Genomic DNA, 13,824 nt, shown 5'->3' on the forward strand with positions numbered 1-13,824 from the left:
CGTGTCCCTGATTTGATTCAGCCAAATCCGAATCTGAAGATTCGATGCTGATTCGGAGAATCAGCAATTTGACCATAGACACAGCTTTAAATGTTTTTTCTACATACCTTAAGGTACCAGGTATGGCTCATGAATGCTGCAATGCTGGGGTGGATGGAACATCCCACAGGAGCACAAGGAGGCCCCCTGTGTGCCTGGCGCTGGACCCAAAAGTACTTCCAGTCCCCTTCTGCATCCACTGCCAAGCATGCTGCCCCCCCCCACCCCCATGTGTCACAGGCCAGCTGGGCACTGTGAGTATATCAATTTAGTTGCAGACTGACTGAGCACTGCAACTTTATTAGCCACTGGGCTTTTTGGTTCAGGATCGAGGAGGTGATGTTGGAAAGGAAAGAAATGACAAGTTTCACTTACAAAAAGGAATGAATTTTACTTATGACAACAAAAGATATAGTTTGCATATATAATAGTTAATAAAAAGGTTAAGCTAATAAACAGACAACATAACAATACAGATTAAAATTGACAGTGATAATAAAACAGATAAAGAAATTAACCAAGAGTTCCCACTTGGTTAGTAACTTATCAATAGTCCCTCGGTTAGAAGATGCACATCAGGTTGAATCAGCGAAGTCAGACGTCTCTGAACTGGGCTGCCTGAAGGAGAACCAGTGGAAGTCCCTCAGTCAGGATCTGGTCCTCGCTCTCATGGGGAGTAAGAGAGATCCGTGGGGGTGTGGGACAGCAATGATCCTTCTGTTCCGTCCTTCCTGAGGGTTACTATGACATGTGTGTTCTTTTATATTCTATTTATGCTGATTTTTTAGTTATATAGCCATTCATAATGTTACTTTATAGCTGTTATCCTATGGGGTTAAAAGGTGTTAGAAATCTTTATAATAAGTTACTGCCCAAGCTTGGGTTTATCCAATAAGCAAATTGCAACACAACATCTTCAGGTTTGAAATTAATATTACCCCGCTTAAATCCATCCTCTTCAGAACTGTCTGACTATGCTTTTTTGAGAGGTTCTTGAAATATACTGGATAAGCTAGGCAGTTGAATCCAGTTTTTATCATCATCAAGGCTAAATTTTGAGTGAGAAAGAACTATTAGGTCTGCTAATTTCACAGCTATAGCTTTGTCTTTGAGGCCTAGTCAGTTCCACAAACAGTTACAAGTTACATTTGCGGGTTTCAAAAATACAAGCTTCATATTAGACAAAAGTTCCAAATGCCTCCAAGAAGCACGTATTTATTGCTTATTAATTCATTTGGTTCTGGCCATCACACCCCTGTCACCCCCCCCAGCTCAGCAATCAGCCACAGGGGGACCTCAGGTGCCCCTCCAGACCCAGGAGGTTCTGGTTGCTGAGCCAGGGGGGAGTCCCCCTGTGTGCTCCCTGGTGAACCCGGAGGTGGACTGGAAGTGCTTGTGGTCCACTTCTGGGTCTGCTGCTGAGCATGCTGGGGACCCCCCCACGCTCATGTGGGATGCTCCAACCGCCCCACCATTGCAGCATTCATGAGCTGCCTGGTACCTTGAGATATGTAGAAAAAACATTTAAAGCTGTGTCTATGTCCGAATCGTTGAATCTTTCTGAATCTCTCCGAATTGATTCAGAGGGTTCCGATTCCATTTGGAGAGATTAAAGGGTCTCCTGGTTTGATTCAGGTTCAGGGATTCAGCCACCAAATTGGGCCGAATCTCCGCCAAATCAAATCAGGGATCAAAGTTTAATACAACCCTACCAGGAGCCCCTGGCTTTGCTTCTAGGAGGAGAATCAGCTCACCCCAATTGAAGTCCCCCAGCCTTAGTTGTTACTTTGTCAAAGAAGGAGATCAGGTTTGTTTGACACTATTTGCTTTTCATAAATCCTTGCTGACAATTTGTGATTGTCAGGGATCCTTGTTTTTTCTGATTAAAAAAAAAATCCCTAATTTCCAGTTTAAAAAAACTAACCCAAAATCTATATTTTTTCATGATCAAAACAAAACACTGCTAATCATATATATAGATGATATATATATTATCATATATGTATGATTAGCAGTGTTTCATTTTGATCATGAAAAATGTGGATTTTGGATTAGTTTTATTTTAATCCAAAAATTGGGGACTTTTTTTTTTATCAGAGAAAACCAGGATCTTTGGTGATCTGCCAGAAATCTTCCAGGTGCTTGCACATGGCCTTTCTTAGTATATATTCAGTAACTTCCCTGGTGTTGAGGTGAAGCTAACTGGTCTGTAGCTCCAATGGTCCTCCTTCTTGCCCCTTTTTTAAAGAGGGGCACTACATTAGTTCTTTTCCAGGCCTCTGGTATGTGGCCTGTCCCTTCCACAACTCCATGAAGATCATTGCAAAGGGCTCTGAGATCTCCTCTGCCTGTTCCTTCAGGAATATTAATTCTTTAAAAGGTAACAAGATATTCTTAGATAAGTGGTAAAAGCATATAGAAAATTCATTAGATTTAGAAGGAATTTACTTAATTCATTGTTAGTAACCACGTGATTCCTTTTGTATTATAGAGTCTCCGTAAATTCCGCAGAGCAGTTCTGGTCATCCAAGTCATTCGCAATCTCATTAAAATGTACAGGTAATGTCTGCCTACACCAGAAACTATAGCAAATGAAAACAACCCTCTGCAATTAACAATAACCTTGGTATCAAATTCAATATGGTATCCTTTAATATTTGATTTAGATGTAACCACTCCTGAAAAGATGCTTAGGCAGCAAGATAAGCTGAGTGAGGGAAAATGACGTGATTAATTTGCACATGATAAAGAGTTCACTCTTCATATCTGATGGGTCTCCTATCTACCCATCAAAAAATTTAGAAACATTTGGAAGAAGGAATGTATTTAGGGAGTTTAGCTTCTGATCTAGCTTCTTGTGAATTACCTTGGTTTCACAAGTATGGTCATTATTTAGAATCGGTCTATGAACTGCTTGTGCAAACAAATTCAAACTTGTGATTATGCCTATTTATGTGAGTAACCCTTTATTTCTGTTACAATATTGGTCATCTAATCCACATGATGATGTTTTAGCCTTCATGAGCAGGCCCACAGTTCAGCAACACATGTAAATGTATTAAGTGTAAGTGCACAGTGAGATTTAAAATAATGAAACTTAATTATACACTAAATTGGGGCTTGGGCTTCTTGTGGTAACCTCTAGATACTACTTGGGCTTTTGCCAGAATAAATTTTTGTTACTAAGCAAATACTTGTGACAAAATAAGTAACTTCTGAGTGGGTGTGTCTACACAAGACACTTTGTTGTGCCATAGCATAGTTTTACTATGCAGTAAGCATGTGTGTCTATACATGTACATGCTTACTGTGCAGTAAACCTCGCTAACCATAAGTACATTTGCTACCTGCAAATGCAAGTAGCAAATTTACTTGCTATTACTTACTGCACAGTAGTGTTCATGTAGATGCCTGACTGGGAGCAAATCTGCTTCTGGTCAGCTGGCCACCAGGAGGTGGGAGATTGCCCCCTGTCCCCAGGAACTGTCTGCTGCTGGGGCAGGCTCTGCTGCCAGAACCCAAGTAGGGACTATGTCCCCCTTCCCTGGCAGCAGGGAGCTCCAAGCCCCTCACTCCGAGACTGTGGTCAGGGAGTGGGTGCTGGGAGATCCTTACCTCTCAGCCCCCACTTCACCATTGTGATTGGATAATAGGGGGCTAGAGCTCCCTGCTGCCAGAGATAAGGATCTCCCAGCACCAACTCTGCAACCACAGAGCTGGCACTGGGAGCTCCCTGCTGGTCAGGGCTGGGGAACCTGTTCTCCACTCAGCTCTGTGATCATGGAGCTGGGTGGGGGAACAGGGTCTCCATGCTGTGCCCCACAATCATGGAGCAGGGCCTGGGAACTAGCCTGGTAAGGGCAGATTCCAGCCCCATGCCCAGATTGGGTGATCAAGGCACAGGGCTTGGAAAGAGCTTCAGGGGAGGGGTAGGTCCCAGCCCCCTGCCCTGATCCACTGGTGGGGTAACTAGCAGCAAGCTAGCTGCTAGCTGTCTCACTGGTGGATCGGGGCAGGGGGCTGGGACCCCTCCCCTGAAGCTCTTTCCAAGTTCCCTGCCCCTGACTACAGCTTGCTGCTGCTGGACTAGGGGGACATTGTCTCTGTCCCACCAACAGGCAGCCCCCTGGGGGTAGTGTGCAGTGTCCCAGCCCCAGCCAGGACACATCTCCTGGCCAGGTGCCAGGCCCTGGGCAGCTCCCAGGGGGATCCTGGAGCTCCTCCTGGTGGTGGCAGAGATTCATTGCAGGGCCCCAGGAACTGGGAGCAGTTTGCTGCCATTAGCAGGAAATCTACTCCTGCTTCTCTGCACATGTAAACACTCCTGGGCAGGTGTCTACTTGTGAATAAACAGCTCCTGCATCAAATGCATGTGTAGACACATCCAAGAATTAGTTGCTTGCTTTACACTTAACTTCTTAAGTCAAAAGAACAATAAGGTAACTCGGAGTTGCAAGGTTGTTTCCATTAGAAGGAACAATTGATGACATGAGTCAGGCATTGCTTCAGATCAAACCTGTTTATTTATGAAGACCTGTACTGTTTCTCTGAGCACTGTAGAAACAAACAACAGCAGTCAGTTTTCTTGTTCTTGTTTTTTAAGTCTCTTTCCTAACAGTTCTGTGCTCCAAGGAGTTTTGTATGTCTACTCCTCATAGCCATTCTCATAACTACTTAATTCTCTTCTGGCTTTTTCCTGGCCATAAGCCTCTATTATAGCTCATAGCTTCCCAAACAATCCTCTAGCCCCTTCATTTACCAGACCAGATAGTTTAGCCCTATTCAGCCTCCTGACTGTCTTGGGCAGTAGCTACCACTATTTGCTGCTTTCTCTCTCTTTTTTTAAAGGGGTTTAATTGCTCCTTTCATTTAGTCTGGAAGAAGAATTATGAACACATAAACACACCCATCAGCCTTAGGCAGCTCTATGATTAATGGCAAGCATTAATGCCTCTAGCTTAACAATATAAATTATTTAGTGTTCACCTGAAAGCTGATTTGGAAGGGTATATAATAAGGCTACGTGTGTGTGTATATATAGCTTAGAATGTACAATGACAAGACCTTATCAGAAATTTTCCATGGGTAAAAATGCAGTTTCCACAAAAAACATTTTTGAAAAATATTGTATTTTATAGGAAAACTCCAAAATGACTGTTTTGCTTCAGGTTAGTTCTACTCTAGTTGGAATACTCTGTTTTGTTTAATTGATACTGAATGTTTTCACTTCAAACAAAAAATGCATTTGATTTAGTTCAGTTGAGAAATTTAAACTTTTTTCCCCCTTTATTTATCTGTTGCTGAATAGTAGATGTAGGTTGGATCACATTTTCAACTATTGGCAAGAATGTCTGAAGAGTTAATAGTTTCCCAAATTGCAGTTCCTAAAGTGTATTTCCTTCTGAGTGAGCTCTGCGGTATGACCTGGGAGCTGAACAATTCTGGATCCATTAAAGGAAATGTAGTCTGACCTAGAATGGAGGGCATGGAGCATAACATCAGGCTCTTGAACTATAATTCTCATGAGGCAGGGTACTGGAATAGAAAAATGCACTTTAATACTTGCTCAAAATAAAGCATTTATGGTCAGTTCAGGAAGCTCAAATGAAACATTTTCTTTCTGTTCCATCAAAATGTTTCATCCCAATCAGCAACTGTTCTAAAATTCGTTTTTTCTATGAAAAAAAAATAAATTTAAACTTATATAAAAGTTTTTGGAGCAAAAAAGGTAAAATGTCACAAGTTCTCAGAGTGAAATTCTGAATTTTGCTCAGCTTTAACCCTAATACATTTTGCAAATATTTTTTTGCTTCTGTGTTAATAGTTTTGTTTGCAAGTTGCATATTGATGTGAAGTGCTGTAAAGTTTGGGAACAACATATTTCTGAGTTCTTTGTGTCAGTGACCATTTTTTTTTATTACTATATTTACCTGAATCCAAGACAACTCTGAATTTAAGACAACCCCCCCGCAATAATTAGATTACAGAATCTAATTTTTGGAAGGTCATCTTAAGTTTGCACCCCCAACCACTGCAGCAGGGCAACCAGCAATCAAAGGAAAGCTAAAGGAGAACCAAATGACCTGCCCCCCGCCCTCCCTTCTGGTCCTTAGGCACCACAGGCAGGGAGGTGCACGTACCTCCTGACTGTCTTTTTCACCACTTGTCCCATGGCCTACTTTCCTGTTGCAGTTCTGTTCTGGCCCAGGGCAGAGAGCACAGAGCACATGCTGCCTGCAGGTGCAAACCAGCCATGCAGAAGCCCCAGAGCCCACCTCAGAGATGATCCCAGAACTGCCTGCAATATTGCATGGCCATGGTGGGGCTGGAAGCAATTCATACTCCATGCTTCCTGTCCTAGCCAGCTGGAACCAGAGCTCTAATGAGAAGGTAAGTGGTGGTGGTAGTGGCAGAGGGGATGGCAATAGGAAGCAGAGCCTGTGGGCAGACAGGTGTGTGGGGAAGCAGTGGTTGCACCCTTCCTCCCCCTTTCCACTTGTACTTGAATGTAAGATAAGGGGCTTCCCCCCATGAGTTTTTCCCATTCAACTTATCTTGGATTTGAGTAAATATGGTAAGTTAAGTTTCTGGGCTTCAGGGCCTGTTTAGGTGATCTAGCTATTAACACAATACAAATAGGCAGACCCTTGACTACTTAAATAAACATTTATCTGGGATGATTTAGTCAAGGGTGATCCTGCCTTGAGCAGGGAGTTGAACTGGACCTCCTGAGATCCCTTCCAGCCCTACTATTCTCTGATTCTATGTTAATATTAACAATAACTTTATACTGGTCATCATCCTATGATCCTTCTTTTTCCATCTTTCCAAATATCAGTGTGTGCATGTATATGGGCTCACATATGTATACACATACATGGGTAATTAATCATGTATCCATATAATAAATAATCCATACGATAATTTGGCCATTTCTCTCTCTTTTTTTTTTTATTTATATAAGTGTTTGCCAGTTTCAAAAGTTCATTTTAGGCCTAGGGATTCCAACAGAAAAGAGTTTGCTAGGATTACCCCTTCAGCCCATATTGACTTTGAGTCTTATGAGATTTCCTGCTAAAGACTACTGAGGTTTTGTGCTAGTTATAGAAAAAAAGCACCAGTATTAAATCAGAAGAAAAGCAAACTTGAAAAACTAAACATCAAAACTCTCCAAGGAATCTAAGCAACAAGAGACTCAACATTGTCTGGGGCTGAGAAGCTCAAAATGTGATTTTCTTTAAGACTTGTAGCCACAAGAGGAAAACTTTAAAAAAAAATCTTAGTTGTTTTTAAATAACCATGAAGACATTTTATATTTTTAATCAATACAGATGAGAATTATTACACCCTTAGGTCCTACTTTTAATGATAGGTCTATGCACAAACACCTTACTGAGTTGGGGTCTTCAAAGAGCACATCCTAAACTCTCTTACTGAAGGCTTTCTAGCAGTGGACCTCTAAATATTCAGTGAAAGCTTTTGTGGTGCACACTGTGTTTTGTATTTTAGAAAACGCCAAAAATCCAACACAACAGCAATATATAGGTAGGTAGGTAGGACTGGCTCTTGTGGGTATGGCATATTTTCTCATGTATCACATGCACCTTATTACTTTCAGAAGATTGAATGTAGAAAAAAAGATTTTTTTTTCCAGAATGATGACCACTCAGCCAAAAGTTACTGATAATTAAACAACAGCTGTGAAGGAGTTAAATCTGATCCCTGCTGCTTGCTCGGCCAGTGAGAAGGGGAAGCCTTTTCAGTAGCCATTATAGCTTAGCATCTCTATGTTTCTATTTCAGTAAAGAAAAATCAGCTTCCCTGCTTTAAAAAAGCACCCCAATTTTGGGAGGAAAAGTCCTTGTGGTTTGTGACTAAATAAAGTATTTTATAAGATGCTGAGACTTGGCTGTGACTGTATACTTTCTCAATGTTATTTTTCTTGGACTTCCTTTGTGCTTTACTGAATTATCTCCTGCTAGAGTTTGAATTATTATTTAATCCAGATACATAGTAGATGTTAATCACAAGGAAATTTTACTCTGAACTCTCTTGTGGTCTTCCAGTCCCCTCTTTTCCCCTTCTCTCATTTCCCCCAAGAGGCTACTTTCACTTGAACTGCACTTAGGACTATTATTTCTAAGCATGACACCTAAATCCAAATATAGACAAAAATGCTTTGCTATTGAGGTTCCCATTGACTTCAGGAAAAGCTATGCTGCAAAAGCACCCCTGAAATTAGTTAACTAAGTGTTAGAACTGGTCGACAAGTGGGCTTTTGCTTCCTTTGGAAAAGTAGATGACAAATAAATTTTCATTTAATTTGTGTTAATGAAAACAAAATGGGCATTTCATACAAAAAAAAAAAAAGCTCCAAAAATTTAATATCTGGAGGGAGGTGATTATTGTTTTTCTGCCTCCTTTCCCCCACCCCACCTCACCCCCAGTTCAATTTAAAAAAAAAGAAAAAAGAAAAAAGATTATGCTTTTTGCAAAAAAAGAGATCCATTTAATTGGAAAAAACAGTTTCTCATTAAAAAAAAGTTTTGTTGGAAAAGATTTGACCAGCCCTGCTAACTATGGATATAGAAGCTTAACTTTAGTTATTCGAGTTTCAAATATTTGGCTTATGTTTTGGTCCTCAGAGTCCCAAATCTTATGTCTCTTTCTGCCTACCTCTGTCTGTGTTCTGGTGAGCTGACCAATCAGCTGAACCAATAACTTGGAGAAATCCTGGGCCAGAGTCTGTGCCACCTATTAAATGTCCAAATAGACTTGGGGAAATTTTATTCCACTTTGTTCCACCCTGTTCAAATCCTTGAAAATCCATTAGTGCTTCTATTTTTTTATATCAGGAAGAAGTTGGCCTTTAAGATTGAATCACAAAATGCAGTAAGGAGGAATATAACCTGCCCACTTTGGTTTTAACAGTTTTTCAGGGACTTCAGGGAGGAATAGAATTGCCCTTAGGTGCATAAGGCCACTTCAGCACCAAACAGGTCAGATAGAATCTGGTCCCCACTTACTTTTCAGGAGAATCATTATGGGCTATGGAGATGTAGTTTTCAGGCAAAGACTGACAGTCAGTTATAATATGGTACTATACTAATTTTCATGCTGTTCAGAGACATATTCAAAACCTACTGCTTAGTTTGTTGATTCTTGCTGTCCTTTAAAGCAGGACAATGTTCGGGTAAATCTGTAAGTCTCTATTTTGGGATTTAACTTCTATTTTCTTAATCAAGTCTGTGGAGATTAAATTTAAGAACAATTGATAAGGAACAGCTTTATCCAGCTCTCAATTAGATTTATATGCAAGTCGGTGGGAGCTGAGAGAATAAGGTTTCCTCTTAGGATACTGCTTAATATAAAGCAAGGTGCTGAGATTAATGTGCTCTTCATTATGTTTTATGGAGATAATTTTGTGTTGGTGTTTATATGGTTGCTGTTGTTTTTGTTCTTATTGCAGGGACTATGCAGCATCTAAAGCTGAATTGCTATCCTTTGCTCAGCTTCAATACACTGGATCCAGCACAGAGACTGAAAACCTCCTCTTTGACTGTGCTTATTTTAAAGCTAAAGCAGAGGTAACTTGCACAATACCTGTGCAATAAAGGCATGGTTAATTGCGTTCTAATACCTTGGTCCAGCAAAGATTTGCAATAGGAATCACTTTGTTGATAGAATAGGAAGGCATCCCTACAACAGAGGTAGTTCAATAGGAAACAAATGCTGCACTTTATTACAAAGTTACTCCAGAGGTCTCTGGAGGAACATGTCCTCAAACAGTGTATATAAGACATAGGGTCATAAAATCAATTGTGTCAACCACAAAGTTTGGTGAGCATTATAATTTGCAGGCATGCTGATGCTTGGGTGAGCCTTCAGGAAAGCTCTCTAGATTTGAGCTGGGGTCAAAGAAGAAAAAAACAATGCACAGAAAGAAGAGACTAAAGACAGCTAGAGAATGAGAATCACTTAAAATAATTTGACTTGACAAGGTAATGCTACTCCTTGTGGAAAACCTATATTTTGCATAGTTGCCTTGGGATTGGAGAGAAGGTTCTTTTGTCGACTGAGACCTGGTTAAAAGATAGGAAGCAAAGATTAGGTCGCTAAATGGTCACTTCTCAGGATGGAGGCAAGACAAGGTGGAGTTCTGCAGGGATATGTGCTAGGCCAAATTTTGGTCAACATTTTCATTGATGTCCAGGAAATGGTGGATCGAAAACTGGTCAGATCATCAGGCTCAGAAAGTAGTAATTACTGGCTCAATGTCTAGTTATCAGTCAGTATCAAGTGGAGTGCTCCAGGGGTTGGTTCTGGGGCCAGTTTTATTCAATATTTTCATCAGTGATCTGGAAGATGGGATGGAGTGCACCCTCCGGAAGTTTACAGATGACACCAAGCTGGGGGGAGTATCAGATATGCTAGAGGGTAGGACTAGGTTTCAGAAAGACCTTGACAGATTGGAGGACTGGGCTGAAAGAAATCTCACAAGGTTTACTAAGGACAATTGAAAAGTGCTGAATTTAGGATGGAACAATCCCATGTACTGCTACAGGCTGGGGACTGACTAGCTAAGCAGCAGCTCTGCAGAAAAGGACCCAGGGTTACAGTGGACAATAAGCTGAATATAAGTCTTGGCATGCCCTTGTTGCCAAGAAGAGTAATGGCATACAGGGATGCATATTCGGAGAGTTCCCAGCAGATTGAGGGGAAATGAATCTTCCCTTGTATTCAGCACTGGTGAGGCCACATCTGGAGTACTGCATCCAGTTTTGGGCACCCCACCCCCACTACAGGAAGGATGTGGACAAATTGAAGAGAGGCCAGCGGAGGGCAATGAAAATGGTGAGGGGGCTGGGGCACATGACTTCTGAGGACAGGCTGAGGGAACTGGGCTTATTTAATTTGCAGAAGAAAAGACTGAGAAGGGATTTAATAGCAGCTTTCAACTGCCTGAAGTGCATGGTGCATCTGCTTTTTGAATACTGCATACAGGGCTGGTCCCCACATCTCAAAAATGATGTAGTAGAACTGGAAAAGGTACAGAGAAGGGCAGTCAAAGGATCAGAGGCATGGAGCAGTTGCCATACCAAGAGAGACTAAAAAGATTAAGACTCTTCAGCTTGGAAAGGTGAAGGCTGATTGGGGGTGGGGGGGAATACAATAGAGGTCTATAAAAACATGAAGCGGGTAGACCAAGTGAATAAAGAACTGTTGTTCACCAAATCCCAGAGTACTGAAACTAGGGGGCACGCACTAAAATTAGTAGGTGCCAGACTTAAAACCAAGAAAAAAAGGTACATTTTAACTCTATGAGTAGCTAACTTGTAGAATTCATTGTCACAGGAGGTGATGGAGGCAAATAGCATAGCCAGGTTCAAAAAGGGACTGCTTAAATTAATGGATGATAGATCTATTAATGGCTATTGAACATAATGATTAGAGTTGTTTTCTCTGGCATCTGTAAACCAATAATGGTGGATGCCAGGGAAGGTATTGAATAAGGGATAAATCACTTTAGAGATATCTGGCTCAATGCTCTGACTCTATAGCCTCTACTTGCCAGAGACAGGATACTGGGTTAGATGGACCTATTGGTCTGACCCAGTATAGTTGTCTTGGGCATTTTTACATGTGCTCTGTGGGTGGCTCCGAGAGCTGCTCTAATTAAAGTGCCACAGCATCTTATGTATTAGTGTCCTCATGCTTTAAAATGGTAGCAGGGGCACTTCAACTAAAGCTCATTGAATAAGCTTTAGTTAAAGACACCCCCCCCCCCCAATTTTGAAGTGCAGGTATGCTGATACACAATAGGGCTGTGCAAGGCTTCTGACTGTGCTTCGGATCCAGAGAAGCTTTGGACACTTTTGTGTCCAAAGCAACAAGTTTGGATCAAAGCACTGGCTTTGTTAGGCTTTCCGAAGTGGTTCAGAGCTTCCGAAGCACCTAGGAGATCCGGCCATAGGGTATAATGGGGAAACAATGAAATAGCTATAACTTTGTTGATCTTTGTCTGACTTAGACGGAATTTTCAGGGTTGTAGCCTCTGCTGAGAGCATGAAGCCGGCCACATATCAAGAAGATCAGTGCAGGGGTTCAGGGGGAACTGCACCCCAAATTCTTGAAAGAAAAACTTGTGTCATATCTATGCGTTAAAACACACGGGGGTGAAAATGGCAGAGATGGTAGCCACTGGTGAGGCCACAAAGCCTGCTAAGTTTCAAGAAGATTGGTGCAGGGGTTTGGAGGGAACTGCACCTCAAGCTGCTGACAAGCAAAAGACATGATATACATGACCCTGTGTGTGTTATGGCGCAGCGGGCTGAAAACTGTAGGGATGGTGGCCCTTTCTCAGGTCACAAAGTCTGCCATGTTTCAAGGAGATAAATGCAGGGGTTTGGGGGGAACTGCACCTCAAGCTGGGACGAGCAAAACACGTGACATGGGTGATACTGTATGTGTTAAGGCTCAGCAGGGTGAAAGCTGCAGGGATGGCCACCCCTGCTGCAGCCACGAATCCTGCCAGCTGTCAATGAGATAGGTGCAGGGGTTCTGGGGCCCTGCACCCCTAGCTGCTGACAGGCAAAACTTGTGACACGGGTGCTTGTGCAACTGTGTCCGTCTTGGGGCAGGGAGGGGGAACTACTGCAGGCCTGGCTGCTAAGCTACCGTGTTACCAGTTACCAATCAATCATGATTCACTTAGGGACCAGCTCAATACACAGTTGCTAGCTAATGTAACCAGTTAATTAGCATCAATTAACACCTACAAAACCACAGACTAAGGAGAGGAAATAATCAATACAAACAATCAACTGCCTCAAGACGGAGACAGTCAGTTGCATAAGCACCCATGTCATGAGTTTGGTCTGTCAGGAGCCAGAGGTGCAGGGCCCCAGAACCCAGAACCCCTGCACCTATCTCCTTGACAGCTGGCAGGCTTCAGGGCCGCAGCAGGGGCTACCATCCCTGCAGCTTTCATCCTGCTGCACCTTAGGTGACACCGTGTGTTATGTCATGAGTTTTGCTTGCCCACAGCTTGAGGTGCAGTTCCCCCCCAAACCCCTGCACCCATCTTCTTGAAACTTGGCAGGCTTCATGCTCTCAGCAGAGGCTACAACCTCTGCAAATTGCATCCAAATCAGACAAAAAACAAAAAAGTTATAGATATTTCATTGATTTCCCCATTATACCCTATGGCTGGATCTCCAAGGTAGCTCCAAAGCTTTAGAGCCGCTTCAGTTGGATCGAAGTGGAAACCCAGTCCGGGGCTCCAGATTGGAGCCCTGGCATCTGAAGCAGCTGGATCTGAAGCCAGATCGAATAGCTGCCTACTCACACAGGCCTAATACACAAGACATGGAGGCTGGCTCGATTAATCTTACAGCGTGTTGAAGCAGCCTCCCAGCACATCTACAGGCACCACTTATGTTCTTAAGACTTGAAAGTTAAAAGTGACCTAGTGAAAGGTTACATAGACTACACTAATATGTACTGTGTGCTGAATGATTCAGAGCTGCTCCTATAGTAAGTATTTAAGCACATACTTAATTTTAAAAAATCAGATTCTACTAAGGATTTCCTTCAGGGCCTCTGTAACATCCTCATCAAGGGTCATACTACCTCTGATGCAGCCTTGTGTGGTACAATATAATAATGTTTAGCTACTCAGTAGATTTTAAGAGACCTAAAACGTTTTCTTAAAACTTGGTGTAAATGACCATTATATTGGATATTTATTCTCTTGCCCCCTGCTCCACACAATCCCATGCACAT

General features: G+C 42.2%; 1 protein-coding gene across 1 annotated transcript in view; it reads left to right on the forward strand.

Annotated features, from left to right (window-relative positions):
- LOC109302206 (cyclic nucleotide-binding domain-containing protein 2-like) overlaps positions 1 to 13,824 on the forward strand; it is an 86,402-nt gene that overhangs the window by 27,476 nt on the left and 45,102 nt on the right. The window contains exons 4-5 of the mRNA XM_019523771.1: positions 2,531 to 2,598; positions 9,509 to 9,626. Of these exons, the coding sequence (XP_019379316.1) occupies positions 2,531 to 2,598; positions 9,509 to 9,626 (186 nt within the window). The remainder of the gene's footprint in view (positions 1 to 2,530; positions 2,599 to 9,508; positions 9,627 to 13,824) is intronic.

The sequence above is a fragment of the Gavialis gangeticus genome, unplaced genomic scaffold (genome assembly GCF_001723915.1).
Source record: "Gavialis gangeticus isolate Ggan-Ray unplaced genomic scaffold, GavGan_comp1, whole genome shotgun sequence".
In the NCBI taxonomy this organism is placed as follows: Eukaryota; Metazoa; Chordata; order Crocodylia; family Gavialidae; genus Gavialis; species Gavialis gangeticus.